The 27,802-nt window shown below is 43.8% G+C and overlaps 3 protein-coding genes across 3 annotated transcripts; 1 reads left to right on the top strand and 2 right to left on the bottom strand.

The window, feature by feature from the left end:
- Positions 1–3,159: 3,159 nt before the first annotated feature.
- sona (SON DNA and RNA binding protein a) lies at positions 3,160–15,765 on the bottom strand. Its single transcript, XM_080018880.1, has 10 exons — positions 15,644–15,765; positions 14,076–14,183; positions 12,434–12,641; positions 11,699–11,775; positions 9,751–11,607; positions 8,807–9,242; positions 7,492–8,021; positions 6,636–7,123; positions 6,191–6,283; positions 3,160–5,528 (listed from the first exon to the last, which is right to left on the bottom strand). The coding sequence occupies exons 2-9, from the start codon at positions 14,101–14,103 to the stop codon at positions 6,209–6,211; spliced, it is 3,699 nt and encodes a 1,232-aa protein (XP_079875006.1). The 5' UTR covers positions 14,104–14,183; positions 15,644–15,765; the 3' UTR covers positions 3,160–5,528; positions 6,191–6,208.
- Positions 15,766–18,577: 2,812 nt separating this feature from the next.
- Positions 18,578–22,370, top strand: ercc1 (excision repair cross-complementation group 1). Its single transcript, XM_080018786.1, has 9 exons — positions 18,578–18,680; positions 19,145–19,573; positions 19,679–19,782; positions 19,981–20,080; positions 20,557–20,633; positions 20,882–20,981; positions 21,170–21,241; positions 21,455–21,523; positions 22,045–22,370. The coding sequence occupies exons 1-9, from the start codon at positions 18,618–18,620 to the stop codon at positions 22,105–22,107; spliced, it is 1,077 nt and encodes a 358-aa protein (XP_079874912.1). The 5' UTR covers positions 18,578–18,617; the 3' UTR covers positions 22,108–22,370.
- A 1,484-nt stretch (positions 22,371–23,854) lies between these two features.
- LOC307244119 (uncharacterized protein) lies at positions 23,855–26,525 on the bottom strand. The gene is made up of 2 exons (XM_080019162.1): positions 26,427–26,525; positions 23,855–26,162 (listed from the first exon to the last, which is right to left on the bottom strand). Exon 2 carries the CDS (start codon positions 26,070–26,072, stop codon positions 25,059–25,061), a length of 1,014 nt encoding a protein of 337 aa, XP_079875288.1. The 5' UTR covers positions 26,073–26,162; positions 26,427–26,525; the 3' UTR covers positions 23,855–25,058.
- Between the last annotated feature and the right edge of the window lie 1,277 nt (positions 26,526–27,802).

Here is a 27,802-nt window from a genome sequence, read left to right as displayed (position 1 = left end):
ATATACATATATATACATTAGCAGTGTATGAATAAGGCCAGAGGTGCCCTCTCCTTCGCTTTAGCCTGCACTCCATTTAGTCCAGATGACATGACGGGTGCGCCATCACAACACTGTGCCACAACTTTATCCAGACATTCATTTTTCCTCCAAGAAACGGGCAATAGGAGCAGCAACGTCATGGGCTTGCTTGCCACCAGTAACAGCCTCAAATGTTATAAAGCGCTCCTTGGCGCCTGTGTCCGTCACATAAGGCAGGACCAGTGCGAGCTGCGCTGCATTAATCACTTCCGTCGTCTCGTCCACCACAACAGCGACAGAGGGCGCTTTATTAATCTCCCCTTTTTATCTCTTCTCCCATCACTTCAGCAGTAGCAGACATCAGGTCCTTTTGTATTTTTTTGCCCGACGTCCCACTAAACACTTTGTTAGTGGACAGGTGAACATGTAAGTCGCTGTTGTTCTCAGCAAGAAAAGAAAGAAGCTCCAAATAGTCGCCTCTATTTGTGGATCCAGCGCTTTCGTCATGTGCCCGAAATGAAAGCTCTTGTTGACCCAAAAATACGACACAATCGATCAATCCTTTCAATATTTTCCCATTTTTCCTTCGCCTTTTCGACGTGGCGCCCCGTTTCCCGGCGCACTTGTTGGTTGAGCCGCTGGTTCACGTGGGTTTCCCCGAACGTTTACAGACGCACCGTCGCTGGTAAGCGTCCCGCCGTGCCTTGGTGTCTGGTCGCCGCCTCGGTCAGACAACTCAAGTTCGCAAACCCCATGTGGCTCCAAACACCAAGTCGGATCGTTGCAAATAACAGACCTTCCCAGCAATACAACGTGCAGTGTTCCTCGGCGGCTGCGAGCCAACAGTACCTGTACCGCTTGTAGTTCATGATTTGAAAGCGGCGGACAAATCCCTTGCCCTGCCGGGACAGGCTCGCTAGCGGCGGTGTTGGCCGAGCTTTTCTTACGACGTCCAGCCTTTCTTGAAAAGTCCGCCTTGAAAATGCCGTCAGAATTATATCTGCAACCAAATTCATTTCTCCTCCTCCTTCAGCCAGTGCGGGTTGAAAAAAATATGAAATAAGGGATTCTTTTAGCCTGTGACGGTCGCTACGAATGCCGTTTAGCGAGTTCTTACGCTCGCTGCCCGCCCGTTATTGAACGCCTGCTGGATGGCGCTGGTGTCGCCAACTCGAAATGTGGCGGGTTGAAGGAAGCTTCGCTCCCATTGATTTTAAGCTCCAAGCGCCCGCACTTCATTCTGAAGGCCTCAAGGCAGATTCCTTTGACATGGCAACACATGATGGATGTAATATGACTGGATTAAAACTAACATTAACATACGCTATTGGAAGCAGCGCAAACAGGAGAAAAACTATGACATGAAGACAATAGACATTTGGGAAAATCTGAATGAAGAGAATAGATTTTTGGAAATAATTTAATACATATTCATGAAAATAAATATATTCAAATGTAAGTCAGTGATTCTGATAGTGTTTAGGCCAGGAGAGAAGGCCTTGCTGGCCCTGACGGCCCACCACTGATTGATAGATAGATAGATAGATAGATAGATAGATGTGCGTGTGTGTTGTGTTATTATATGTAAACCATTTTTTATTTGCTTCAATCACTGTTAAACACAAAAACACAACCTGCAAAACACACACACACACACACACACACACACCTTACCTTGTTCTGCAGGGCGTGGCACAGATCCTCCTCAGTAAATTCAGCCATTTGCTTGTCTTCTTTTGGTATTTTTCCTTCCACTCCGCCTTCCACACTTGTCCTGTCTGTTGTCTTTGTTGGTGGAGATACCATTTCATATCAATTGAGATTTTCATCAAATTATGCGCCGTGTGTCCAAGAATAGCTGACGTACACCACATTTGGGGGGGGGGGGGGGGGGGGGGGGGGTCTTAAATTGTGACCTAATTTTCTGCCTTTAAGGCAGAGTGCTTGGATTAAATGGTTGTTGCAAAGCACTCAGTCATCAATCGACCCACATCAATTGATCCACACTCCCATGACCCACTGGCTGCTCAGTATGCAACACACACACATACACACACACAGACACAGAGATCGCAATCCATGTGCATGCACACAAACAGCCGCACTGACTGACCCTCTTAATTCCATACAAGATAGATACAAGATAGATAGATTGGACCCAGATTCTGTACGGATAAGCTTTAACCACATTACACTTGTAACTAAAAAGGCTCTCTTGAGTAGGACCATCTCAATCCATTTGGCTTTTCCCCCCTCAAATGGCAAATTAGCAGCAGCAGCTTCAGCCAATGTCCACCCTCCACCAGCAGGTGGCAGTAAGGCAAACGAATCCCTTCACGTGCTCCTTGCTCCAGCCATGTGCGCGTCATGCAACACTGACTACTTCACACATGATCATCGAAAATTATTATTTTATGAACAATCCCAAAGATGTGAACTGTGGCCTTTCCCCAAAACCTCTGCAGGAAAAATCCAATAAGAGAAACAAAAGTAGTGCAAAGGAGGCTGGAAGAAGGCATTTTCTCCCTTCTGGTGTGAAGTTTATTATAAGAGGGAAGTAGACCCGAGACACTGTTCAATCTTAAAGCTCTTAATCCCTGACCTTGGTAATAAAATGAAAAAAAAAATTAAAATGAAAAAAAAAAAAGGGTTTTCTTGTGCTGTACTCCAATGGAGACCAAGACTGAACCAAATCCAAGTTTTTAACCTTTTTATCCCATTCAATGGGCAAATCCGCGGATTAAAGGCTTTTAAACATTATTCGTGCAGATTGCCTTGGATCTCTTCTCCAGGCATGACATCTGAACAAATTTTGAAGTTAACATTTTTCTAACTACACGGAACACACAAACAAAAACCTACACATGGGGTAAACAATCTAGCAACTTCTAAAACGACTGTCATAGCCCAGATCGTCCATATTTTAAAATCATGATTCAATTGCACGTCTCGATCCCAATGCGCCAAGATATAGTAAGGCCAGGTTTCCTAAGCTTGTTGATGAAATTAGGATGCACTAGTTGCGTACTACAAAATCCATTGTAATTTGTTTTTAACCCTATAAATTGAGTTCATATTTTGTAGTTGTCGTATAAACTACTCAAAAACTATGAACACAATCCAGATGATTTTGAGGTTTTTAATAATGATCAACACATTTATGTACAAAGCAAGCCATGTCGTTATCCAAATGACCAAAAAAAAAAAAAAAAAAAATCCTAAAATGTTTGTTTTCTGTCATTAAAATAGCTAAAGATTACATGAGGAATTAGATTGAACAGTTAAACACTATAGGTACAGAATCACTAGTTTGACACAACCTTCACAGATCACCTTCGATGGGTACACAGCCCTGGGCCGAGCAGGGATGTGACTGGGATAACAAAGGGATGCGTGGAATAGTAGAGCAAGTGAACCAGGAAACCACTCCTCAGTGAAAATATTTGTCCCCAAAAACAAAATAAAACTCACATCCTTGCCAGGTTTCACGAAAGCACCGAGGTCAATTCCGTTGTACAGCAACTCAATAGTCGACGAGTGTTATAAGTTACACGATGCTTTGAGTAACGCGCCACTCCGGTGATGCGCATGCTCACACTCAAAAAAACAAACAAAACTAACAGAGCCGATCTGTCATTCAGTCAACCTCAAAAAAAAAAAAAGGGGGCGCTGTAATGTTTTTGTGACGCAATTTTTTTGGAGCATGTTGTCTTCAACCCATCTCCTACCAAATGGCGTTTCAATTGAAAGGCAACATCACCCTCTGGTTCACCATTCGTGCCAAATTCATCTCTGTACCATAGGACAAAGACCTACCTGGTATACTGAAGGTTTAAGGTACCGAACCTGGATTTGAAGACAATAAATCACCGAGTGATTCCATGCGGTTCGTAGAGCAGGGGAGGGTTCTTTCACACAACAGAAGCGAGCCAAAGGAATTTTACGCCTTGCAAAGGGTACTTGTAATATGCCGACCTGAGACTAGTTTTACCTTTTGAGTCGTGGATAAACCTGGGCGGCCCGGGGGCTTAACCGTTGTTCCTATGCGCTGAAAGGGGCTTAACACAAAACAACTCAGTACCCAGATTCTGATTGTCCAAAACAAAACATATGCATAATTTTTGCATGAGAGGAGTGAAACGGCACACACTAAACTTCCCGCACTCAACGCTGCTGCTGCTGCCGCCGCCCCTCGTCGAGGATTCTGGCTTGCTTTCATATAAGACACAAAAGAAATGATGCCCCGTGTTACAGCCGAAACTCCAAACCACGGCAAAGGAGATTTTTTTTTAATGGTATAAATATTGAAAAATGAGAAATCACTAAACATTACCATGATGCTCCTAAATATATCCTCATGAGCTTTTCGGCACAACAGAGAGGCTTGGACGAGGACCCGTTCTAAATTGTTGACAATCAGAGGCGATAACCCGAGAAATGTTTTGTGATGCCTTACAGTAGGACAGTTTGCGATGAGGTGGGTGGGAGGATAACTGGTTTAAGTGAAGTGGAATTTATAACGGCAGGGGTGTTTTTATTAGGTTTCTGGATAGTGTGTCTAAGAAAAAGCAATTCAATTTCATTCAACTTGGCACAGAGGGCCATTAAAAATTGACAGGGGAGGGAAAACAATTAAAATAACAGACTTAAAACATTATTTTGGTGCCATTAACGGTTTTATAAACAGTTCTCCTAAGTTCCTGCGATGAAAATAATCAGCTAGTGCTGCTCCGTCAGGATTCTCACACTAAACCAACCAGGACCCAAAAGTGGGGAGAAAAGAAAAAAAAAAACAACAACAACTGTCTCATGTTCTGGGAACAGACTTAACGTGGGAGGAGGCGGCCGTCATCAAAAGCTGTCCAAAAAAAACCCCAAAAAAACTAACTAATTTCGGATCTCACCCCACAGTTTGCGGAAGCGGGCGGTAGAGGAGGCCAAGGGAGCGGCGAGGCGAGGGGAAGCGGTAACAACTGAACACAATTCATAAGAAAAGAGAAAAATAAAAATAAAAATACAAGTAAAACTCATTCGGAGGAAACTAGAATCTTTACAAAATCACTTTTCGCTGCTCGTTTGTTTCGTTTGGTTTTTCTTCCTTCAGTCATTTCCGTCGACAGTGAGCTGAACCGCTGCAGGGTTTGGTGTTAATCCTCGCTATGCGCTCTCGCAGATATACACACGCATTCGCGCTAATTTTTACAGTTTGGCTACTGTACTGTACTGAGTGGTGTCACAGTCCGCACTCTCCCTGTTTTTCTACGTCTCACTCTCTAGGTGGATGGGGCAGTGGTTGGTGCCGGTGCTCCTGCATTTTTTTTTTTGTGTTTTTTTTTGTTTTTTTAATCACAACAAACTACGGTGCGACCTCGGCGATTTTTAAGAAGCCGAGTCAGGTGACCTGGTAGCTCGGGGGGGGGGGGGGGGGGGGCAGCGGGGAAAGAGGGTGAATCCTGCGGGCGAATAATCTTTAAAAACGTTCCTTTTCCGTCCAGAAGAGGGAGTTACTGCACAAAGAAAGAGAGAGAAGGGAAGAGAGGAAAAAAAAAAAGATTTAATTCGCATTAAATGGAAAGATTAAACGGAAAGGAAATAAAACACCGATGGGATAACGTTCGCATTTTTGGGTTGTCTGCAGGTATCATAGAAAAAATTCCAAGATAAGTTGTAATGAGATTTAAAGAAGGATTTCTCACAGGTAAGTATATATTTGGTACAGAGCAGAGGTTGGTAGAAGGTAGAACTACATCCTACGCTCTGTTATTAAAACTGTTTATTTGAGGTCGGACAGTGCTAGGTAAGTGGCTCGGTCCTGTGGTAAATCTAACTTGAAGGAGGGTTCAGGTAAATACAAGGACTTTCTTGGCGTTCTCTCTACAGGTTCTATCTCCTCCTCGTGGACCTGTGCTTAAAAGTGATTGACAATTATGCTTAAACGGTAGAAAAGATTTACATGATGGACTAATGTAAAAAGTGGAAACAGATAGGACCGCTGCACCAGGCGAGCGCAATGATGACATGGGAAAACGTGTTCTCCAATATTACTTGAACTGTATGTAAATAATCAACCGAGTTAAATCCATATTTAAAAAAAATAAAAAATTAAATAATAATAATGTTTTAGCATATTATTAATAAAAACAGGTTGTATAAAAATATATCGTCTTACCGTGAGGGTATCAAGGTCTTAGCTCTCATCGTCAGAGACGTGGGGTTTTGCAATGGCCATCTCTTCCTTGCTGTTAGCAATCATTTTACACTTCTGTAAAGGCGCAGACACACAGGTACATTTCATAAACACAAGTTGCATAGAAAGGCAAGGAACCCACGTCACCCACCAACCCACGTCACCCACCAACCCACATGATTTTGTTGAGTCGTTTTTACACTAACTGCGCTTCAGACAGAGAAAACACACACCAGGCTGTGAAGATCATTACATTTTAGTTGGAAATTAATTGTCAAATACTTAAATAATTGTAATTAGTTCATTATTTTGCTTTAAAAAAAACAACTAAAATTCGAAGGATTTGACAAAATGACCGCAGCCAGTTCAAATAAGCAATTACATCAAAATGTTGACAGCTACAACACTTCTCTCCCACTCATCTTACCTCAGTAAGCTCCTTGATAGTGTGTATATTAGCCTGCTGGGTGACCTTCCTTTTCACCTCCTCGATGTGGTCCAGGTTAAGGGTTGGGGTCGGGGGTGCGAGACAAGGAGGGGGCTTGTTGGTGATGGTGGGCAGAGGGGCCAGGGGAGGCATGGCTGCCAGAGCACCCATGTTGGTCAGGGCAGCCGTCATGGTGGCTGCGGTCATACTCGCCATGGCCGCACTCATGGTGATGTTTGACATGTTGGGCATCCCTGGAAGATTGGACATTCCCATTGGACCCATGTTGGGCATATTGGGCATATTAGGCATCCCCATGCCCATTGGGAGGGGTAAGGGGAGAGGTAGGGAGAGAGGGGTAGGAGAAGGGGTGGGCAAGGGGAGCTGGAGAATAGCTTTGGGGCGAAGGCTCTCAGGAATGGGCACCCCAGCTTTGGCGCACATGGCGGCAGCATTGGCCTTTGCTATCTCCAGTAACTGATCCTTGTCTGTGAAAAGGGCGGGTAAGAACCAGAGAGAGACGCAAAATTAGCACATAAGAAAGAATGCAAGGAAGTTGGGGGTTGGGAACAGGGTGATAATGACAAGTGAGAAAGACAAGAAAAGCAGAGTAGTTAAAAACAAAAAAATGACATCAGAATGAGACACCAGAATGTAAACAACATTTATGTTGTGCATTTTATAAACAAAACAACTACACAGAATTTTGCATCCATCTCCTATTGTCAAAGATAGTCACTGTAGACTTATATATATATATATATATATATATATATATATATATATAAAAAAAGAATTTTGTGTACCCCTAACCCACTATGTAGATGTTATCTTGCTTCTTGCAAGGTTCTCTTACCCAGATCAGTGAGCCGTGGCGGGGTCTTGCTGGTGCTGCGTCGCGTGCGGGAGCCCGAGCGCCGTTGCTTGCGCAAAATTAGCACTGGGGAGTGGCTGGGCTCCCTTTTCCACCTGTCCCTGCGGTCGAACGAACGGCTTCGGAACACCGGCCGCCTGGCTCGACCCCTTGACCTCGACCTGCGTCTTCGGTCTGGGGAACGAGACCTGGACCGCTTTCCCCTGTCCCCTGACCTGGACCTCTTTCGCCTGCCAGTGGAGCGGCTCTTGGACCGTTTGCTGCGGTCCATAGACTTGGATCTCTTCCTCCCCCGGCCACCGGAGCGGCTGCGGGATCGCCTCTTGCGGCCTGGGGAGCGGGACTTGGAGCGCCGGGCTCTGGCCTTGGACTTGGATGCCGACTTCTTGTGGCGAGTCGGGGAGCGCGAGCGACTGGAACGCCGGCGTCGGGCCGGACTGCGGGATTTGGATCGTCGCTTCTTCCTCTCTGGCGGCGACACAGACACTCTCTTCCGGACTGGAGACTTTGACCTGAGGCACAGGCAACGACAGGCTGTCACGAGCATGAACTTTTAGCTCACTGAGGGCACAAATAACCGAGAGGAACAATTTGTCTTTTATTTATCATTTCATGCCACTATCATAGCATAGTGGCAAAAGCAAGTAGTAGATTCAAGTGGTTTATTTGTCACATACATATACTCATAGAGTGAAATGTCCTTGCAACGCACCCGGAGGTTATGCACAATAGTTACTAAACCGTACCACATAATAGCTAACCTAATTCCTACCTAGCAATTGAAACTAACTGATTCCTAAAATGCAATGCAGTTAGTGAAAAGAATAATATAAATAAAATAAAGTTAAATAAGGCTCAAAAAGGTAATACAGAGTGGGGGTACAAAATAGAAGTAAAGGGAATAGACTTATTGTAAATGAAATATAACTCTCCTAAGTATCCACTATTATAACCTTATACTGAAGTATAAGGCTATAATAGTGTAATAACACTCAAAATCCTTATGAAGAAAAGCCATTTATTAAAATGTAAACATAAAATATGTTTACAAAAAAAATGACTGTTAATTTCCGTTATATTTAAGACAATATTTCTAATATTGTCTTAAATTCACCCTTAAATTTGGATGAAAATATGCTTATGGATTGTACCATTCTACGGCTCAAATAATTGCGATTAGATGATTATGTAATAAGTGAGAGAGCTCTATCACAAATGTCTAGTGGCGTATATACATCATGTCAGTAATTTAGTTATTCAATTAATGAAATGGAAAATAATACATATGGACACAAACCTGGACTGCTTCCTCCTTGATGCAGACTTTGACGTAGAGCGTCGAGGGGAGGAAGTGGAGCGGGACTGCTTTCTGGCAGCAGGCGAGCGTGACTTTGAGAGCTGCTTCTTTTGTGGGCTTGGGGAGACAGAGCGCGAGGAACTTGGCTGGCACTGAGCTGCTGCTTTTACCGGAGAAGACGATTCCTCCTCCTCATCAGAGCCAACCGAAACATCTGACCCCTCTTGGCCAGAAGCAGCCTCGGGGGACCCCGACCTGGACACGGAGCCCTCTCGTTCACCGGGTGAACTGGCAGGGCTGCCGGGAGCTTCCGTCTTCTCGTGGTTGGGTGCAGGAGACGGGGCCTCTGGCTGAGCCGGCGGGCTGGCATCTGGCTTGGGGGCTGCTGGCTGGGTGCTGGGAGCATCTGCCAAGGGTACAGGTTTCCATGGGCCTGCTAAGATAAACAGGGATGATGAAAATGCAGTTAGAAATGTAAAAATTACAAAAGATCTTGTTTTATTGCCATATCTGGCAAAGGGGTTTTATACGCCAAAGAACAGTTCATAAAGTATATACAAATGAATCAGGAAATTGCTACTTTTGAGGCAGACAAGACTTGACGATTCCCAAAAATAGAACAACGGGGTCAAACATTTGCATGCAAATGCACATCGTTATTTTCTACATGAAATTCAATATTCCCTACTTTATTCATAGTACAAGGACAGATAAACATAATGCAAGGAGCTCGCAGTGTTGATTGATTACAAACACATAAGCCCAGAAGAGCTTCTGGGTAAGCTGTATTGGTCATGTAAAAACATGGACCTCCAACGGCCCTGTACGACAGTAATCTGGCCCACATGAAGTGGTATTTAGCGCACGCTCAAAAGGAGGAGGAAAAAAGAAAAAAAAGATAACTTCTGTGTTTAAGACCCTGATTTTAAAAGAACAGTTTATACCTGCTGCATTGGAAGCCACTTCGATCTCCTTTGTCGGCTCCGCGTTGGGTGGGGAAGGAGACGACTTCCTGTCTTTAACAGGAGAGGAGGAAGTGGAGCAAGCTGGAGAGGCGCTCTCAGAACCCCTATCACTAGACCCTGATCTCGATCTGTTCGGGCCAGGGGAGGTCGATTTGGACTTTGACCTTCTGCTACTTTTCCTCGGGGACTTGGACCTCTTCCTGGCAGGAGCTGGCGAGTGTGACTTTGACCGGTATCGCCGAGACAACGAGCGAGATTTGGAGCGTTTATAGGACCGGGGTGGAGAGCGATTCCGCCTGGCAGGAGACCTGGAGCGCCTTCTGGCCGGAGACCTGGATTTAGACCTGGATGATGCACCTATAAGTGTGGTTCTGGATTTGGTCCGCTTTCGGGGACTCTTTGATTTGGTGCGACGCTTTCGCCTTAAAATCACAACGGAGCGCGAGCGGGTCCGTCTGGCTCTACGGGCTGCTGACCTGGAGCGAGAGCGACGTGACCTTGGTGGCGGGGAGCGCCGGCGACGAGATGGAGAGTGGCTTCTGGAGCGTCTGCCCCCCCCGCGTCTCGCTGGCGACCGTGACCAGGAGCATCGCAGCGGGCGTCTGGATCTAGACCGAGAGCGCCGAATTCTGCCGGCTGAGCGTGAACGTGAACGCCTGCCGGTAGCGCCACCTCGCCTGGGCGAGCGGGTCCTCGAGCGTCTGGCAAGACCACGAGACCTTGACTCAGATCTTCGACTTCTCCTTGGAGAGCGAGAAGGGGAGCGGGACCTGCGCCCCCCACGTTTGGGGGATGGCCTTCTCTTGGGCGAGGGGGAGCCACGGCGCCGCTTTGGGGATGCAGACAATGAGCCCCTTCGGCGTTTAGGGGGTGGAGATACAGATTGACGTTTTGGCCTTTTGGGAGACTTGGACTTCTTCCGCTTTGGGGAGATGGAGCGAGAAGCAGATCGAGACATCTGTCTGTCTCGTTTGGGGGAACAGGACTGGCTGACTGGTCTCTTTGGGGACTGTGAGAGGGACTTTTTTTCAGCCTTGGGGGACTGAGACTGCTGCCTAGTCTGCAGGGGTGATGGAAGTCGTTTCCCCGTTGAGGCCGACCTTGAGCGACTTCTTGAGCGCTCTTTAACTGCTGCCGTCTCGCAGCTGGATTGTGGCCTGCTGGGACAGGGCGTTGGAGAGCAACTACGACTTGATGCAGACTTCTTTGATTCGTGGCTCCTTGAGGGAGAACAAGACCGGGACTTGGATGAATCACGCTCTCTGACCACTGCCTTTTGGGCTGTGTTGGTTTGATCTTTCAGGCTGGGGTCATCTCGCGGGGCTGTTCCTTCTTGTTTAGGTATGATGTCGGGAAGCTCCTGGGCATGGCTGAAGCTGCCGTCTCCATGGCCCCCCTCAGACTTGACCTCTGTCGGATACATCGTCTCATCCCGTCCAGCAGAGGGTGACATCATCTCCCTCATCGATCCATTGGTATTGCCACCCGTTCCTCCAGATGGGAGGACTTCATCCTCCATCTGCTCCCCTGTCTTAACAGCGAGGGGTTCGTGTTTTTGGACAGGGGGAGAAACCCCCTTCTCCTCTACTCGTTTGCCTTTAGGCACCAGTTTGGAAACTGGTTCTGGCAGTTCGCCAGCGTTTGCTGTGGAATACTTGCCATCCCTGTTCCCTTTCCCTCCTTCCCCCTCTGATTCAGATCCTGAAGCAGAGCTGCTCTCAGATGGGGTGCGAGATGGAGATCTTTTGTCTTGCTTTTCATCTTTCTTCTTCTTCTTCTTCTTCTTTTTAGCAGCATGCCTTTTGTGCTTTTTAGTTTTAGCATCGCCTTCAGTTTCTGTGCAATGTATGGGGAAAGTAAAGACTTAAATTATGAAGTAAAAGTCATATCTTGGTTAAGTAAGGAAACCTGTGTGGTTGTATCCTACCTGTAAATCCATCCTTTTTACCATCCTCCTTGGCTACAGCTTGGTCTCCATCGCCTGAAGTGGCGGCCAGTCGGGCACTATAATTGCATTCAAGGAGAATACATTTTAATTAGTTCACTAAAATGGAAGCACATAATTGATTCTTCCTCTGAAAGAGACCGCAAATGAAAATCACAAAAGAATAATTTTAGTATTAATTTTATTATGAAAATAACAAGTACTTTTCTATTCTAGGCGTTTTGAATAATCAGAACGTATCATACCATTTTTTATCTTACTACCACCATTAATACCCTCATTACACTTCTCAATTGATCAATAACTGTCTAATCTATGATGTATGAATGATCAAGTCTAAATTAATTCAAAGCGCATCATCATACAACTGTCTCGTTCACAATAAAAAGATAAAAGCAACATAGGAAGCAAAAATAAACAGACACATGGGTTCAACTAGTTGGAGTGGTTGAAAGTTATGGTACAGGATCAAGTTGTGATTATAAAATGTCTTAGTATTTAAGTACTGCAATAGTAACAAGCATAAGCAGCAGAAGGGGATCTGATTTTCTGTTGACGCAAGTGAAATATGTTTTAATATAATCCAGTGTACCAATATCTAGACAACATATACAACTACGAGATAAATGAAAATACAAAAATGAAAGAGGACACTATAGTGAACCAAACCCAAACAAATGCATCTGTGTGTTTATCAGATACTCAAGTTGCCCTGACCTGGATCGGGTGGTCCTGAGGGGTCTTGGAGGTGGAGGGGGCTCCACATCTGATTCAGGGCCAGACTCTGAACTGCTCTCCTTCTCGCCCTTCCTCCTCCTCTTCTTCTTCTTGCTCTTGTGTTTCCTGTGCTTCTTGTTCTTCTTGTGGGGGGTCTCATTCCCTTCCTTTGCGCTGATTTCATCCCTCTCAGGTGCCTCATCCTCACCTGCCCACATCACCAAGAATTGAGGATTACGGTGGTTGGCAGTGCAAACCAACATTCCATGATATTAAATGCAACTTCCTAGAGCTAGAAAATATATTCTTATAGTATTAATATTGAGATATGAGAGTAGACATTGACTCGGATTTTAATTGTCATGATATTACTTTATACAGTGGTACCTCAAGTTACGACTAATCCAAGATACGAGTAGCGATAGACGCGAAAATTTGTATCGACTTGCGACTGTTGCAAGATACGACCGTGGAAATTTGCAGTTGCCGCATCGGCAGCCAGTCAGCAGTCAATCAGCGGGCGACCTACATCGTGTGTGCATGTAGTTTGTGGCTTATCCATATTTTTTTTCATATTTACTGTGTTTGTGCTTTGTATTTTGTTTATTTTCACCCTTCATGATTTATATGGGAAAAATTGCTTCGACATAGGACTGTTTTAACATACGACCGTTCTTATAGATCGATTTACAGTCATAAGTAAAGTAAAATTTAATGAAAAATTGCGTTTGGGGTGTCTGTGCAGTTCGGGGGGTGGCTTTTTTTCCCTGCTGCTTGGAGGCACTACACTATAATTTTGACATCATACATCACTCCAATGCGCGCGCGCGCACGCACGCACGCACACACGCGCACACGCACACACGCACACACACACACACACACACACACACACACACACACACCTCCCCCTCTTGGAGAAGTAATGATAATTAGTTGTTTAGCTGATCAAAACATTGTATAATCTGTATGATGCACAGGTTAAAAAAAAAAATATATATATAATTGTTATGTTCAAGTCTGCATTACGGTAAAGTAAAGAACATTTCGGAACTTCAGAGATTGTTTTAATCACTTCCTCTCGCTGCGTGGTTATAATATACACATCATTGATGTTTGTTTCTCAAGCATTTCTTGTGTGTACGTAGTCATCCCCTTATCAAATAATTGATTTTAAGGTATTTGTCCATAAAAAAGGCCTAATATTGTGATATTAAATTTTGTCAATATTGCTCAGCCCTAGATCATCTGCGTATGTTGTAAATGCAGACGATAGATGTTAGTAGAGAGATCATTTAATTTCCAGTGTTATGTATTCCGACAACTGGGTGAACTCGGCCTCACCCTTAGGGGGCATATTATAAAACTGTTCACGTGCATGTTTTTGAAAATGTTCCTCAATATTGAATAGCCCACAGCAATGAGCACCTATTTATCCAGACTGAATTGGAAACATTTATTTTGGGATAATAAAACGGAAACAAACATAACAAATCAGTGAAAACAGGTTGCAGGGATAAGTGATTCATATTATCTGAAGGTGGGGAAAAAAAATCTTGTGAAGTGACAAAATAAATAAATAAATAAAAAGTTTGGATTGTCGTTTTCTGCCTTCTGAAAGCAATGTCAATCTATTCCTCACCTGAAGGAAGGTCGACTGCACACTCCATTTTATGAGTCGTTTAAAATCCCCTCTTCCTGTGTTTTCGTGGAACAGACCACTGGCGTGCTGCCCCTTTACAGGATCACTCTAAAAGATAAAAAAATAAAAAATGTTACTCTTGTATTTTATAGCACAGCCTATTTCCAACACACACATTTGTAGAAGAAAAAAAAAAAAGGTATTCAACCATAACACACAAAGCCAATCAAAAGTGGAACTCAACCAACTATGATAAAGCATTCAATCTGTTTTTTTTAAATTTACATACGGCAAGCCTGAAATCACTGTGGTCATAGAGTGGAGGACAATTTGTAGACTTTTGTAACAGAGCATTTTCTCATTTTTACTCTTAAAACTGTATCAGTCAGAGCTTTGCAACTTTGCGTGCTTTGATTTAAAAATTGAACTATAGAGAAGAATTAACCGTATTAAGTCGATCCCATTTCTTAAAATACCAAGTTCAAAACACAGGGAAGGGGGCATCATTTAATCATTACGTTCACTATTGATGTGACTACAAGATAACGTGGTATATTTTCAGGTTCTGGAAAAAAATTTAATCTGGTGAGGCTCTATTCATCAGCCAAGCTCGATGTACTTAGTAAAGTAACGTAAATGCCAGTGTGTCCTGCCACGGCAACACACAATTCAGAGTGAACTCAAATCACAGGGACAAATTCCGCACCACATTTGTTTTTGATACGGATACTTCATTCATTCCAGGAGGGAAATTGCGACTTAAAAAAAAAAAAAAAAAAAAAGGGTAATAAATAAGTTTTAAGAATAACATAATAAACCCGCAACGTGCAATACATGAACTATTTTGACAATGGCTAAAATGGCAATGGACGATCAAACTTAATAAACAAATAAACGTGGCAACAAGCAATAACCATAAAAACTAAAGACGTAGAAATAACGACAATAAGCTAAAGACAGAAAATAAAAATATGAACTATAAATATATACAGAAAGATCTAGCAATGTAGGTCGTAGGACACGCTGGTTCCCTTTAACTGAATCAAAAGAGCTCGTCGCTCGGCGCCACAACTAAATAATCCTTAAATGGCTGATATCGACAAATAACACACACACGCCGGATTCAAATAGGTTTTCCAGCTCACTACGCCGTTCCTGAAACCCAACCATCACACGGAGCGGTTTGGCTCGGCAACACGTTCAACACACAGAGTGGTGCGAGGCCTCCGCCGCCCGAACGACCAAACACTAGCACGTTGCGGACCGCTGCGTTTGGCGGCAATCGCCGTCCTTCGTGTTCGCGGAAAGGGCGACGGCGCGTCGGGTTCGCGGCCAACGTCACGATACGTGGACGCTGTGAAACAAGCGCGTCGCCCGCGCCGACATAACAAAGGCGTGCGGGCGGAGCACACACGCCGCGGCCCCGGCGGCGGCTCCGGCTAGCCTGCGTGCTAACAGCTAGCCACCTTAGCGTGCTGTTAGCTAATTCTACATAGCCGGGCGACGCCGTTCCCAATACGCCGCGGAACGCATTCGCCGCGATAATTAATACCGCGTCTCGCAATCACCCAGTTTATGGCCAGTGGTTGTAGTCCGTGGGGAAGTGCGGCTGGGAATCGCAAAATCGGTCGCTGGGTAATGCTAATCGCGGATGTTAGCCGTCTCGCTGGTCCGCCATGACAGTTACACGTTTCCCAGGATGCCTTGCGACCGCGGTTTGAACGGCCGCATCACCGTCACCCTGGAAACTCGCGGACGCCGCGTTCCGTTAAAGCTGCAACTCGGGAGGATCCCGTTCCATCGTGAGGAAGGTGCGACGGGGCGTCTGTTTGGGTGACACGTCGCACCAGAACCTTGATTTTGATTTGAAAACACGCCCGAACCTCGATCTTTAACACTTTATCAACATAAACACGGATTGTATCCTGTACATTGTAAATATGCATATAATGTCATATCCACCTACCTCATGGATGTAAAGTAAAACAAAACAAAAAAAAATATATATATATATATATATATATATATATTTATTTATTTATTTTTATTTAATTTTTTATTTTTTTTACACACACACACACACACACACACACACACACACACATTTGTTTATAGCAGTTAAATGTTTATGTTTAGCTCGTTGTCTTTGTTCCAGCTGTATGCTCTAGTCCATGTTCGTACATTGAGAGTAATGAAAAAACGGAGTCATATTCCTGGTACGTATGTCAACATACTTGGTGAATAAAGCTGCTTCTGCTTCTGATTCCGATTGATTACATTTACTTCTATACTTTTACTGAAGTGGGAAAAGTGGTACTTTTACTTTCACTTGAGCAATTCCGTGATGATATGTAAAAAGCTCCTAGTTCTTCTTCCACTTCACACTAATCGGACTGTAATTGTGTAGTCTGTCTAGTACTTAAATGTATGCGTTTGAACTCATATTCACTGTTATGTAATCAATTACTTTCTCCTTTTTACCTGAGTATTCTATCGACTGCACTTAAAATATATTTTTTCTACCAATGTGAGCAGCTGTTACATGTACTTACAGATGAATGGTGTTTAAATCCATAGTGATCTATGGCTGGATTTAATTTGTTATACATTCCAGTTCACTGCTTGAAAACTCTGCTGCTTAACTCTTACAAGCTTTTATTCAAATGATGATCAATTATTAATATAGAGACGTTGAACTTTGTGCCGGATGTCACATTTTACACTTTTTACTGGAGGATACAAGGATCATATATTCTGAGTTTTCAAGGTAATTAACACTCTTGAGTAGTTAAATATTGCAGTAATCCATTGATCAATAACTTTACATTACTGTGCATTTGCATTAAAATTCTCCATTGACGACAACACACATTCAATTAGATTACATTTAATTACATTCCATAACATTACATTGCATTCAATTGGATTACATTTAATTACATTACAATGCATTCAATTAGATTACATTGAATTACATTACATCACAATGCATTCAATTAGATTACATTTAATTACATTAAATTGCATAACATTACATTAACCTTACTAATATCTATCTATCTATCTATCTATCTATCTATCTATCTATCTATCTATCTATCTATCTATCTATCTATCTATCTATCTGTCTGTCTGTCTGTCTGTCTGTCTGTCTGTCTGTCTGTCTACAGGTATAGAACTAAAGTTAAACTACACAGTTTGTCTGTCTGGCTGTAGTTGTGTTTTCATTTTATATCTGATTTAATGGCATTTTATTATATATCTATCGTACATTTAAATGAGATTATGAAACGCTCTCATCCTGTGCATTTACTTATCTGATGCTTATATAAAGGGTAATCAATACTAATAAAGGGATAGTCAATTTTTAATAAATGTAATCTTTTCAAACACTTCCTTATTTAGCTATATGAATTAAAGTACAGAAACTTTTATTAGGGGTCTAGCTCAGTGTTTTTCGGCCTAAAAGTATTTGGAGCACGACAGCTGCAGTACGCACAGACCTGGTTGAGATCTCGTGAGAACCGGGACATTTCAGATGTCTTGTCGTTCGAGTTTAATCAATATCGATCTGCATTTGGAGCAGAGATTAGTGGAAAAACTGTCGTAATTTCATTAGTTTCAGGTGCAGGCCGCTTGTGACGTCATCATCCCAAGTTATATACTGTAAGGCCAAGCTTTGTCCTTTGGAACCCATTCCCTTCCAGCCACTTGCAAGTGCAAGCAGACAGACAGCTTGAGCCGCTGCTGCGCTCAAAGGAAACTCGGAAAACCGTAACACCCGGGCACCACGCAGCGGGGACAAGCCCCCAGGGTCTTCCTCATAGGCCAGTTTGAACTCTTAACTCACCCTCCTCCCAGCCCGCGCCCGGTGCGAATATAGGAGAACGATTAAAGAATGAATCCGCGATTTACCTTGACGTCTGGTCGGACACGGTAGGAAGAGCGTCCCTCGGTCCGCTCCAAACGTCCCTACACGTAATCACAGAGCGCAGGTTCGGGAACCTCCGAACCTCCGAAAACCTCTGCACTTAGTACCTAACATGACTAAACTGGACCCTGTGTATCGCTGCCTGCAGCTATTTTATGATTTGTGATTATTATTGTTATTATCATCATCACTATTATCATATATCACTGTGAAGCACTGAGTTACAATTTGTCTGTGAAAGGTGATGTATAAATAGAGTTAATTATTATCATTATTATTATTATTATTATTATTAGTAGTAGTAGTAGTAGTAGTAGTAGTAGTAGTAGTAGTAGTAGTAGTAATTAATTAGTAATGCATTGTTACCCTAATCATTGTTATTATAGTATTATATTATATATTTGGGGGTTGACAAAGCGAGGTATTTAGAGGGAGCGCTGCTTTATCTTCAGCGCCCTCTGGTGTATGCATGCGAGTAGTGTCTCCAGATACGGAGTGTTCTGTGCTCGATTGCTCAGCCTGGTCGCGGGTCAGGGCGGAAAAGTCAAACAGAGAGTCCACAAGTCGTCCGTCCGCCGGGCTGGTCGCAGCGTCTCCACCCGAGCTGGGCCATGGAGGAGAGAAGGTTCAACATCAACCTGGACCACACTGCCTTCACCAGGGAACGGACCCCGGTCAGTGCGATGCTGTTGTTGTTGTTGTTGTTGTTTACCGGACCCAGATCCGCCGGATCCGTTGAGTCTGTATAAGTGTGTTATTGTTCCATTGCCTTTTTATGCTATTGTTGTAATTAACCTCACCTTGGAGATAGATACTTACCTCAGCTCACAGCAAAACAAGAGGTAATAATATAGTAATACGGATAACGTAGGGAAAAAATGGCAATATACACGTAAAGCTAAAAACAAACAATAAACCTCCATATCAACAATTAGTTAATTGTGCAGGTTTATGTATGTATAACACCTGTTTGAAGAAGGCATGTGCTGAGTCTGTTTTCTATTTTAGTTTTATTTATTCCTGCCTTCTGTGAAGCACCTTGGGGCATTTTCTTTGTAAGTGCTCCATAACTCATTTGAGCGTTCACGTTTAATTCCAGCCCGTGACAAAGTGTCATCCCACGCATCTCTGTTTTCAGATAAAGCCTCAGTTTCAGCCCTCCTCCAAGGGAGGAAAGGCCCCGTCTTCGGCGCCCTCGTCTCCGGTGAGCCCCGCGCCCCGGTCGGCGGGTCCAGCCCTATCGTACGCCGAGTTCGTCGTCCAAAATAAACGCCTTGCTCCCCCTCCCCAAGTCCGCCCCGCTGCCCAGAGGAGCAGCCCCCTGGAGAATGCCGCTGGAGAGGACGGCGCCCGCCGGAGCGCCGACGCCGAGCTGCAGAGTGGGCCCGACGCACCGCCCGTCGCCGCGGCCGCCCGTTCACCCTTGCGGGATCGGCCCGATGCGGCCGATCGTAAGGACGGTGAGGAAGAAGACAGGCCGGTAGAGGGTCGTAGCACGGAGACACCCTCCAACCCGCGTCCTCCACCGCTGGGATCGGGGAGCAGCGTTGTCGTCAGCCCCCGACAAGTGAGGACAGCGCCGATGCAGCCTGCACGGCGTCATATTTATTGGAGTGGGTTGTTACCTGCGTTGATGCTTCCCGGTGAACATATCTGACCTTTCAACCTGCAGAGGGGAAACCCCATCCTGAAGCATGTCAGGAGTGTGCCATGGGAGTTTGGAGAAATTGTACCAGACTATGTCTTGGGACAGACAACGTGTGCTCTTTTCCTGAGGTACGGTAGTTGTGTTCTGTGACCTTCCGGTGTGGATTTCTGTGTTTGACACCGCAGATATTCAGAGAGAGAGAGAGAGTATATATATATATATATATATTTAATATATATACACATACACACTGTATATATATATATATATAAATAATTTTTTTTTTACCCCTTTTTCTTCATTTTTGCAAATGGTTGTGGAGTCAGTTTAAGGTACCACAATCTCAACCCAAACTATATCCACGAACGCCTAAAGCAGCTGGGACAGACCTTTATTCTCCGGGTGTTACTTGTCCAAGTTGATGTGGTAAGTTAATAGAATATTAATATTGTTTTATTATTTTCTTTATATTTATTTTATGTCTGATGAGTCCAATCCTACCAAATATAATCAGTAAATTAGACATGGTAGGTCAGAGGTCGCATCCACCAGTTATAGGCAAGTTTACAAACACTGTATACACCTCTCTGCACGTAGACGCATCAATCCTTGCAGTATTTCTTTGCAAAGAACAAGTTTTTAATACTTCCACTTCTACAAAACATTGTTTTCGGTGAAACTGTTCCAAGTCAAAAACGTTTTCTCTCCGTCTTTATCACGGCCGCGTTCTCAAAAGGCTTTTAGGAACCGAGAGTCGGAGGGCGTCATTCTCACGTGGGAAAAAACTCAAAAACAATCCAAAGAGAAAGCAAAGAAACCTCGAAAAGGAACGCAGAGGAATGATGATCCTTCCAGAATGCAGAGGCGTGCCATGGTAATTGATTCTTAATTTACTTTTGCAGAAAGATCCTCATCATTCGCTGAAGGAGTTGGCACGTATTTGCATCCTGGCCGACTGCACCCTCATCTTGGCTTGGAGGTAAAGGCCAAAAAACAACAACTTTTATATGAAACACAATTTAAGAGAACTGTGAAAGGTCTTCTATGTAGGTCATTCACTGCCAATAGGCAGGTGTTGAGGCAAAATTTAAATTGAACGAAGTGTGGGAAAGCAGCAGCTAGTGTGTACCTCTTAATGTACCCGGTGTAGTTTAAAGGCCTGGTTTATGAGTGTGGTCATTTTAACTGTCATTTTTTTTTTTGTTTTCTATGGTTCTCATTTGGCAGTCCCGAGGAGGCCGGGCGTTATCTGGAGACGTACAAGTCTTATGAGAAGAAACCAGCTGACCTCTTGAAAGAGCATGTTGAAAAAGACTACTTGTCAAAGGTTTGAATTACTAAACACCCAAGTGGGGGGGGGGAAAAGGGAAGTGAATATTTTCCATAATTGAAAGAAATTTTGAACTCTCTCTCAAGAGATTTATTCGTCACATACATATACATACTTTCATACATATATGCTCTCTCTCTCTCTCGCTGCTAAAATTTCTCCAATTGTGTGGTTTTTTTTTTAAGGTGACTGACTGCCTTACCACGGTGAAGTCTGTCAACAAAACAGACGCCATCACGCTTCTGTCCACATTTTCGGTTAGTGTTGTTCATTTGGGATGCTTACGACCACAGATTTAGAAACCTACATCAGTTGCTCACTACTTAGCCATGAATTTGACTTCAATTGTTGGCCATATCATGTGATGTTCTTGAAGGAATCAGATGTTTTCCTGACAAATTTTATCCGGCTCTGCATTCCATGGCAGTGTTATTATCAGTGTGTAATAAAAATGTTTCCCCTTTTTGTAGTCTGTGAAGGGAATCATCGGTGCTTCCAAAGAAGATTTGGCTCTCTGTCCAGGCTTGGGACCACAAAAAGTGAGTTAAAATGGACGCATCATTCAAATGAGGGGTGGGTGGATCGATACCAAAAGTATCTATACTAGTATCTCGTTTTGAAGATCTTTTCTAGTGTCAATAGGATCAGTTTCTCTCTCCAAAATAAGTAAAAAAAAAATTGTATGATGTTTTTTTATTCTACGTGTATATATATATATATATATATATATATATATATATATATATATATTTATTTATTTCCTCACTTGCGCTTGCTTGGTACCCATACCCGTTCGCATGGTGAACGGGAGATCCTTTTCCCATGCACCTTACCTGAGCGTGCACATGCAACACCCTAGTTGTAATGCCGCGCATGCGTATGGAACTCCCCCCAAAATCGGCGATATCAATAACGCTGTATCGGTATCGATATCTCCCTGATCCGGCCCTGGCATTACTTGGTATCAGATCGAAACCAGATTCTGCAGTATCCCCCCACCCCTAATTCAAATGTTTCACAACGACCATTTATCATATTGTGTAATGTTTGGTTTTTGCAGGCGAGACGTCTCTATGATGTGCTCCACCAGCCCTTCCTCAGGTCCAAGAAGAAGGACGGTTGAAACAGTCGTCCAAGGACCTGTATGGGGCGTTCTAAAGGAATCAAATCGGTCCGTTATGCCACACCAGTTTGCACACGGAGCCGGAATACAAGAACAAATCATGCTTTTTGACTAAGATAAGCAGTTAGAGTTATTGGAGGCCCACTTCACTTATTTCATGCTTTACATACTTTAAAATGTCTATGTCCGTATTAAGATATGAAATGTGTGTGCTCCTTTTTTTTTTTTTTTTAATGACTAGAAATGTTTTACCACAAGTGAAAATGCAGTAATTATTTTGAAATGTAATATAATAAAATGTTGTGTTTTATATCACTTCAAACTCTCGTCTAATTATCTTATTTATTTTAGTTAATTATAGAGAAATACTGTCACTACCCAGTTGCCTACTTTCCAAAACATTTAGAAATAAAAACAACGTCACCGCTCACCTTGCCGTGGCGTCAGGTAATTCACTCCCTTTGCATTTTTTGGCCCCAGCATTAGTGCAGGAAGTGTTTGGATCCACCAGCTGTGTTTTATATTGGTATCGTTAATCAGGGACAGATACATACATACATACATACTGTACATACATACAGTACATACATACAATAAATTCATACACATACAGTACATCCATAAATACAGTACATACTGTACATCTATACATACAGTACATAGATACTGTACATACATTTGTTTTCTTATATCATTTAGCTTTATAATTTACTATAATAAATTTTTTGCTTTTCATGTATATATTTATTTCTTCCTACTTTGATTTGTGTGGTTGTCAGAACTCACTGTACCATACTCACCGCATGTGACAACTAAAAATATTGACTCTGTTCTAAATGATGCAATGTTGCAGAGGCCTGCTTAGGAGACGCTGTCGGTCAAGGCCCGCACCGAGGCCCATCATCGTGTAACCCACCCAACACAGTTAACATCAATTCTAATCTTGGGCAGATCTCTCTGCTTCCACAGTCGGGCAAAATGATGGACATGCACGCTATGAATGGTATGTGATTGTGAGAGTGTATTTAGAATAACGTGACCAGCAGGAATCCTAATCCAAGTCTGACCACGTCACGCAGCCCGGCGACTCCAAATGTACACCCTGCAAGTCAATGACCTTGATCTTGTTTTGCATCGCTCTACCCAACCCCAACCCATTTACTGGTAAGTGCTGGCATTGGGTTCCAATTTCTCAGGAAATGGAGAACCGGTTTCAAATAGAGAGCCTGCCACCGCCTGCAGGGCACGGCGGGGTCAGGCGCTCTATTTGAAACTGGTTCTCAACTCAGCAATTGAGCAATTGGCAGCGGACCAAACTCTTGAGTAAAGCGATAGATGTTAAATCAATAATATGCTCTAGCTCTCAACAGTATCATGTGATCGCACTCCTAAGAAGTGCTAATTTGGCTTCTCAGCAGGCTTTCAATGTGTTGCTCCTTTTCATTTGGTTTGTTCATCGTTGTCAACGTAGTAAGGAACCCAACTCCTGCAGTCATATGCGGCATTTACTGTTATGTAAAGTTGCGTGACTGTCAGTTTAGTACTACTTGTTTGGAAATTAAGTCGGAAATCACCGGTAAATTTCAGGCACTCTATGAGCCACTTGCATGATTATTCAGCTTGTGTTGTCAGGCCAACACTCTGTTGATCAATGGCAGCACTCTCCTGAGCAGGACCCAGGTCTGGAGACGCCTCATGACCATCACCCTGCATTGGAGCCTCCAGAAGGAACAGACAACTGCGTGGCAAGCATCCCATTGTCATTTTATTATAGTACAGTATTGTATGATCCAACACAACAATGACTACATCCATAAGCATACAGAATGTTTTGTTTCCTCTCTCTCGTCTGTGTACAATGTTGGTAGACCTTAGCCGCACAATTGGGATTTGACGTTTTGTCGTTTTACAACGCACACAAATCGTCTCACAGAACTCATCTCGTGATTTGGCCCTATGATCCAAAATGGTGTTATGAGCTTACATGTGTCTGTTTATTTACAGGCTGAGAGAGTTTGGGGGCCCTCTGTTGCCACGGTGACATTTTCAAGCATCCAGTTTGACAAAATTGGGAATATAGGGAATATTAAGCAATTCTAAAATATATAAAATTTCACCGACCATTCTTGATGGAAAACAATAGATTTGTTAACTGTTCTTTGGGCTAAAATACAGCCCTTTTTATGAGCATTTTTTTGGAATACTCTTTCAATTACTATCTCAATGATGAATCAAAATGATTACAAGCGAGTGTTTCCTTTTCTCAGACATGGCAGGATCACGTATACAACACAATGTCAGTTTTAGATACCTATAGAAAAAACATTTTCTTTCATGCTACATGGACGGTTGGAAAATTATTAAATTAAAATAAAGAATAAATAGAAAATCCATACAGGTGGACTTAAATTACATTGTGCAACAAAACTGTTATCTCATATTGATATATAATTAATTTGATAAACCCAGTGGTTTATCAGTGCTCAATCGTGCATGGAGGTCTGGTACGCATATTTTAATTCTAACCATCATGACAAGTCATGTGGAAATGTGCTTCTTTCAGCGCACGTTTCATCAGAAGAAGAATTTAGTGGATGCAATCTGCTGGCGTAGTGATTGGTTGCAATAAAATTGCAATGACATTGTCTATTTAATATAAATCAACAACTGCAATTCTGAATGACTAAGATGAAAATTTATATTTTATTCTTCTTGGGTTTTAACGTTTTACCAATGAATAAAGCGCGCACCAAAACAGCTAAAACAAAACAATCAAATCGGAACTGCTTATTATGCGCTGCAGCAGAAGGCTTTAACACTTGAAATGCATTTTGTCGCCTCAGTATTCGCAGTCTGTGCAATGTAAATAGGTGAATCTATTCTAAAACGGATGGCGGCGCGCTACCGCCTTAACCAATGAAAAGAGCCGTTTTGGTTCCCGCTCGCCACGGCTACAGTTTACTCTTGGCCCTTGTTCTGGAGCGTGTGATGACTTCGGAGGAGACGGGCAGACTGGGGGCGGTCTGGGGAGAGGATGATGCGGCTTGCGGGACAAACGAGGGTGGTTTGACAACTTTCTCGATAATCTTCCTTTCCTCCACATTTTTCCCCCTTTTCTTCCTCAAGTGGTTGTCGCAGTGGTTCACAAAGGTGTCCATCTTGACAAAGGTTTTGTTGCACACTTTGCAGTGGTAAGGCCGCAGGCCGTTCTTAATCCGCACGTACAGCCGTATGTAAGAGGACCGCACAAAGGTGCGACAGCAGACGCCGCAGTTCAGATCCTCCGGGTCACCGTTTGCTTCTGGGCCCTGGGCCGACAACAGAGACCCTGAACCCGAGCTCGCCGGCTCTGGGGCCCGGTGCGCCTTGTGGGAGAGCAAGCTCGACAGGGTCTGGAAGGCGTCGCCACACGTCTCGCACTTGAAGCGCCGCTCCCCCGTGTGCAGGCGGACGTGCGCCATGAGCCCCGCCTTCTGGGCGAAGGCCTTGTCGCAGTACGAGCACTTGAAGGGCTTCTCGCCCGTGTGGAGCCGCCGGTGGGTCTTCAGGTGCGAGGCGCGCCCAAAGGTCTTCCCGCACTCCGGACACTTGAAGGGCCGGTCCCCGCTGTGGATCTGCTTGTGGGCCATCAGGTGGGAGGGCTGGTGGAAGTACTTGCCGCAGATCCCGCATTTGTACCTCCTCTCGCTGCTGTGAGAGGCCTGGTGGACGGCCAGGTGGGTGGAGGATATGAAGGTTTTGGCGCAAAGGGGACAGCTGTGGGGTTCCGGGCGGACGCGTTTGTGCGGCTGGCCGTTGGAGGGGGGACACTTCTCACAGGACGCACACCGAGAGGGCCCGTCCGTCCTGGGCACACGCCTCTGTCGGAGGGGCGCCGAGGGCCGAGCCTCCGCCTCCGGCTTGGGCGCGTTGAGTCTGCGTCCACAGTCCGAGCACCGCCCACACCGAGCGCCTTTGTCCAGCATCGCGTGATTCGCGGGAGACAGGGAGCGGAGCGCGGACGTCGGCGCTTGCCAGCATGAAACACGTGACGTCACGACGCCTTTTAGTTTCTCCTAAAACAACGACAAAAAAAAAAACCCAACAACAAACAAACAAACGCACAAACATACAAACAAAAACACTCGAGTTTTCACTCAGTCGAATACACGTCATCCTTCAGAGAACCGTGTTAAACCCTGGAAACGGCCCGAGACGCCGCGGTGCGCCGTGCCGCAGCGGAACAAAATGAGAGCCGAAAACAACAACAACAACAACAACGACAACAACGACCACGGCGTCGTTAAAAGGCGTCGTCGCCAACCAAAAACAGTACATACCGAGCGTGTTGTTCAGAGGAAAAGTGACGTGAGCCGAGAGGCGGTGCTCATTGTCGCGGAAAACAACAGGGAATACGGAGCCGAGAGTGTGTGTGTGTGTGTGTGTGTGTGTGTGTGTGTGTGTGTGTGTGTGTACGCTGCTTCCAGGAAGACGAGCCGGGGTGACGGAGGACGGGACAGCAGCATCTAGTGAAGCGGAGGAATAACTGCTTTGTGTGCGGAGAGGACAAATAGGCGATATACTACAGCCCGTAAAAAAAAAAAAAAATAATAATAAACATAAAAAAAACCGGCAACATACAGTAAGCTTAACACACAAAGAAGAACGATATATAGTAAAAACAAAACCAAAAAACTTCCACGCAACTCAGCGCGTCTCTGCTGTGGAACCGGGAAGCTGTGGGTTCCGTTTAAGCGTCGCATGTTTTTAAGTTTCGTTCTCGCTTTCACGGCAAAACGAAACTCGGCTGAGCGCTGCCCCGGCCGGCGTATAAAACACCGAGCAGCGGATGGAGTTTCACTGCCCCCGCCACAGCATCTGGACCGCGAGGACGCTCCTCCATCACTCACTTTGAGGTGCGTTTGTCATTTCATATTTTCATATATATACATATATATACACACACACACACACGTGTGTGTGATTACTTTTGTAATTTGAGGTTATTTTTGACAGCTGTTCTTTGATTATCCTCCACAGCAGCCAGCATCAACACTGCAAGCCGACTTCTCCACAACTGTCATGATTAAGGTGAATTTTATTATTTCTAAAATAAAAAATACATTTAGAATATTAAATAGAATACAGCTATGTATAGAAAATGAAATGTTAATAAATACAAATGTATATCATTGAAAATGTATAGTATATCTCGAGTATATCTGTACTATATTATCTATATTGTATTATATATTACTTGTATTATTTGTTTGCTTGTTTGCTATAATATTTTTAGTGTTTAGTCATTTTAATTTTGATAATGAGGGCATGTGCATGTGTATATTGAGTTGACGGCCATAGCAAATAAGGAGTAAGTGCAAATCAATCAGCCACACGTCATCATAAATGACGTAGCCGTGATGTAATGTAAATGTAAAGAATAAAAAAAAAGAAAAAAGATGTTCCTCAAAGTGCTGCAGTTACGTGGTATCGCCTGTAGATGGCCGTGATTATCCATGAGGTATTTTCGAGGGCCCCTCCCTCGCACCCCCCCCCCCTCCCACGGTCACAGCAAACATGATCAAAACAAGATATTCTGTGGAAGTGACTGTGTTAATGACAGTGACACACGTGTAGTTTGTTATATTTACCATCGATGTTCCGAATGAGCTCCATAGATATTTTTTTTTCCATTCAATTATATTAATATTTCTTA

The sequence above is a fragment of the Zeus faber genome (genome assembly GCF_960531495.2).
Source record: "Zeus faber genome assembly, chromosome: 18".
NCBI classification, from domain to species: domain Eukaryota; kingdom Metazoa; phylum Chordata; class Actinopteri; order Zeiformes; family Zeidae; genus Zeus; species Zeus faber.
Note: the sequence above shows the minus strand (reverse complement) of the source record. Positions and strands in the feature narration are given on the sequence as shown.

What these genes read in the sequence shown, in the direction of transcription:
- LOC307244119 (XM_080019162.1), bottom strand. Translation starts at nt 26,072, where the DNA reads ATGCTGGACAAAGGCGCTCGGTGTGGGCGGTGCTCGGACTGTGGACGC.
- ercc1 (XM_080018786.1), top strand. Translation starts at nt 18,618, where the DNA reads ATGGAGGAGAGAAGGTTCAACATCAACCTGGACCACACTGCCTTCACC. An exon ending in TACTTGTCCAAGTTGATGTG is followed by an intron (nt 20,081 to 20,556) that starts GTAAGTTAATAG and finishes TTACTTTTGCAG; the next exon opens with AAAGATCCTCATCATTCGCT. An exon ending in ACCCTCATCTTGGCTTGGAG is followed by an intron (nt 20,634 to 20,881) that starts GTAAAGGCCAAA and finishes CTCATTTGGCAG; the next exon opens with TCCCGAGGAGGCCGGGCGTT.
- sona (XM_080018880.1), bottom strand. Translation starts at nt 14,103, where the DNA reads ATGGAGTGTGCAGTCGACCTTCCTTCAG. An exon ending in GCCACGGCTCACTGATCTGG is followed by an intron (nt 7,124 to 7,491) that starts GTAAGAGAACCT and finishes CCCTTTTCACAG; the next exon opens with ACAAGGATCAGTTACTGGAG. An exon ending in CTATCAAGGAGCTTACTGAG is followed by an intron (nt 6,284 to 6,635) that starts GTAAGATGAGTG and finishes GCGCCTTTACAG; the next exon opens with AAGTGTAAAATGATTGCTAA.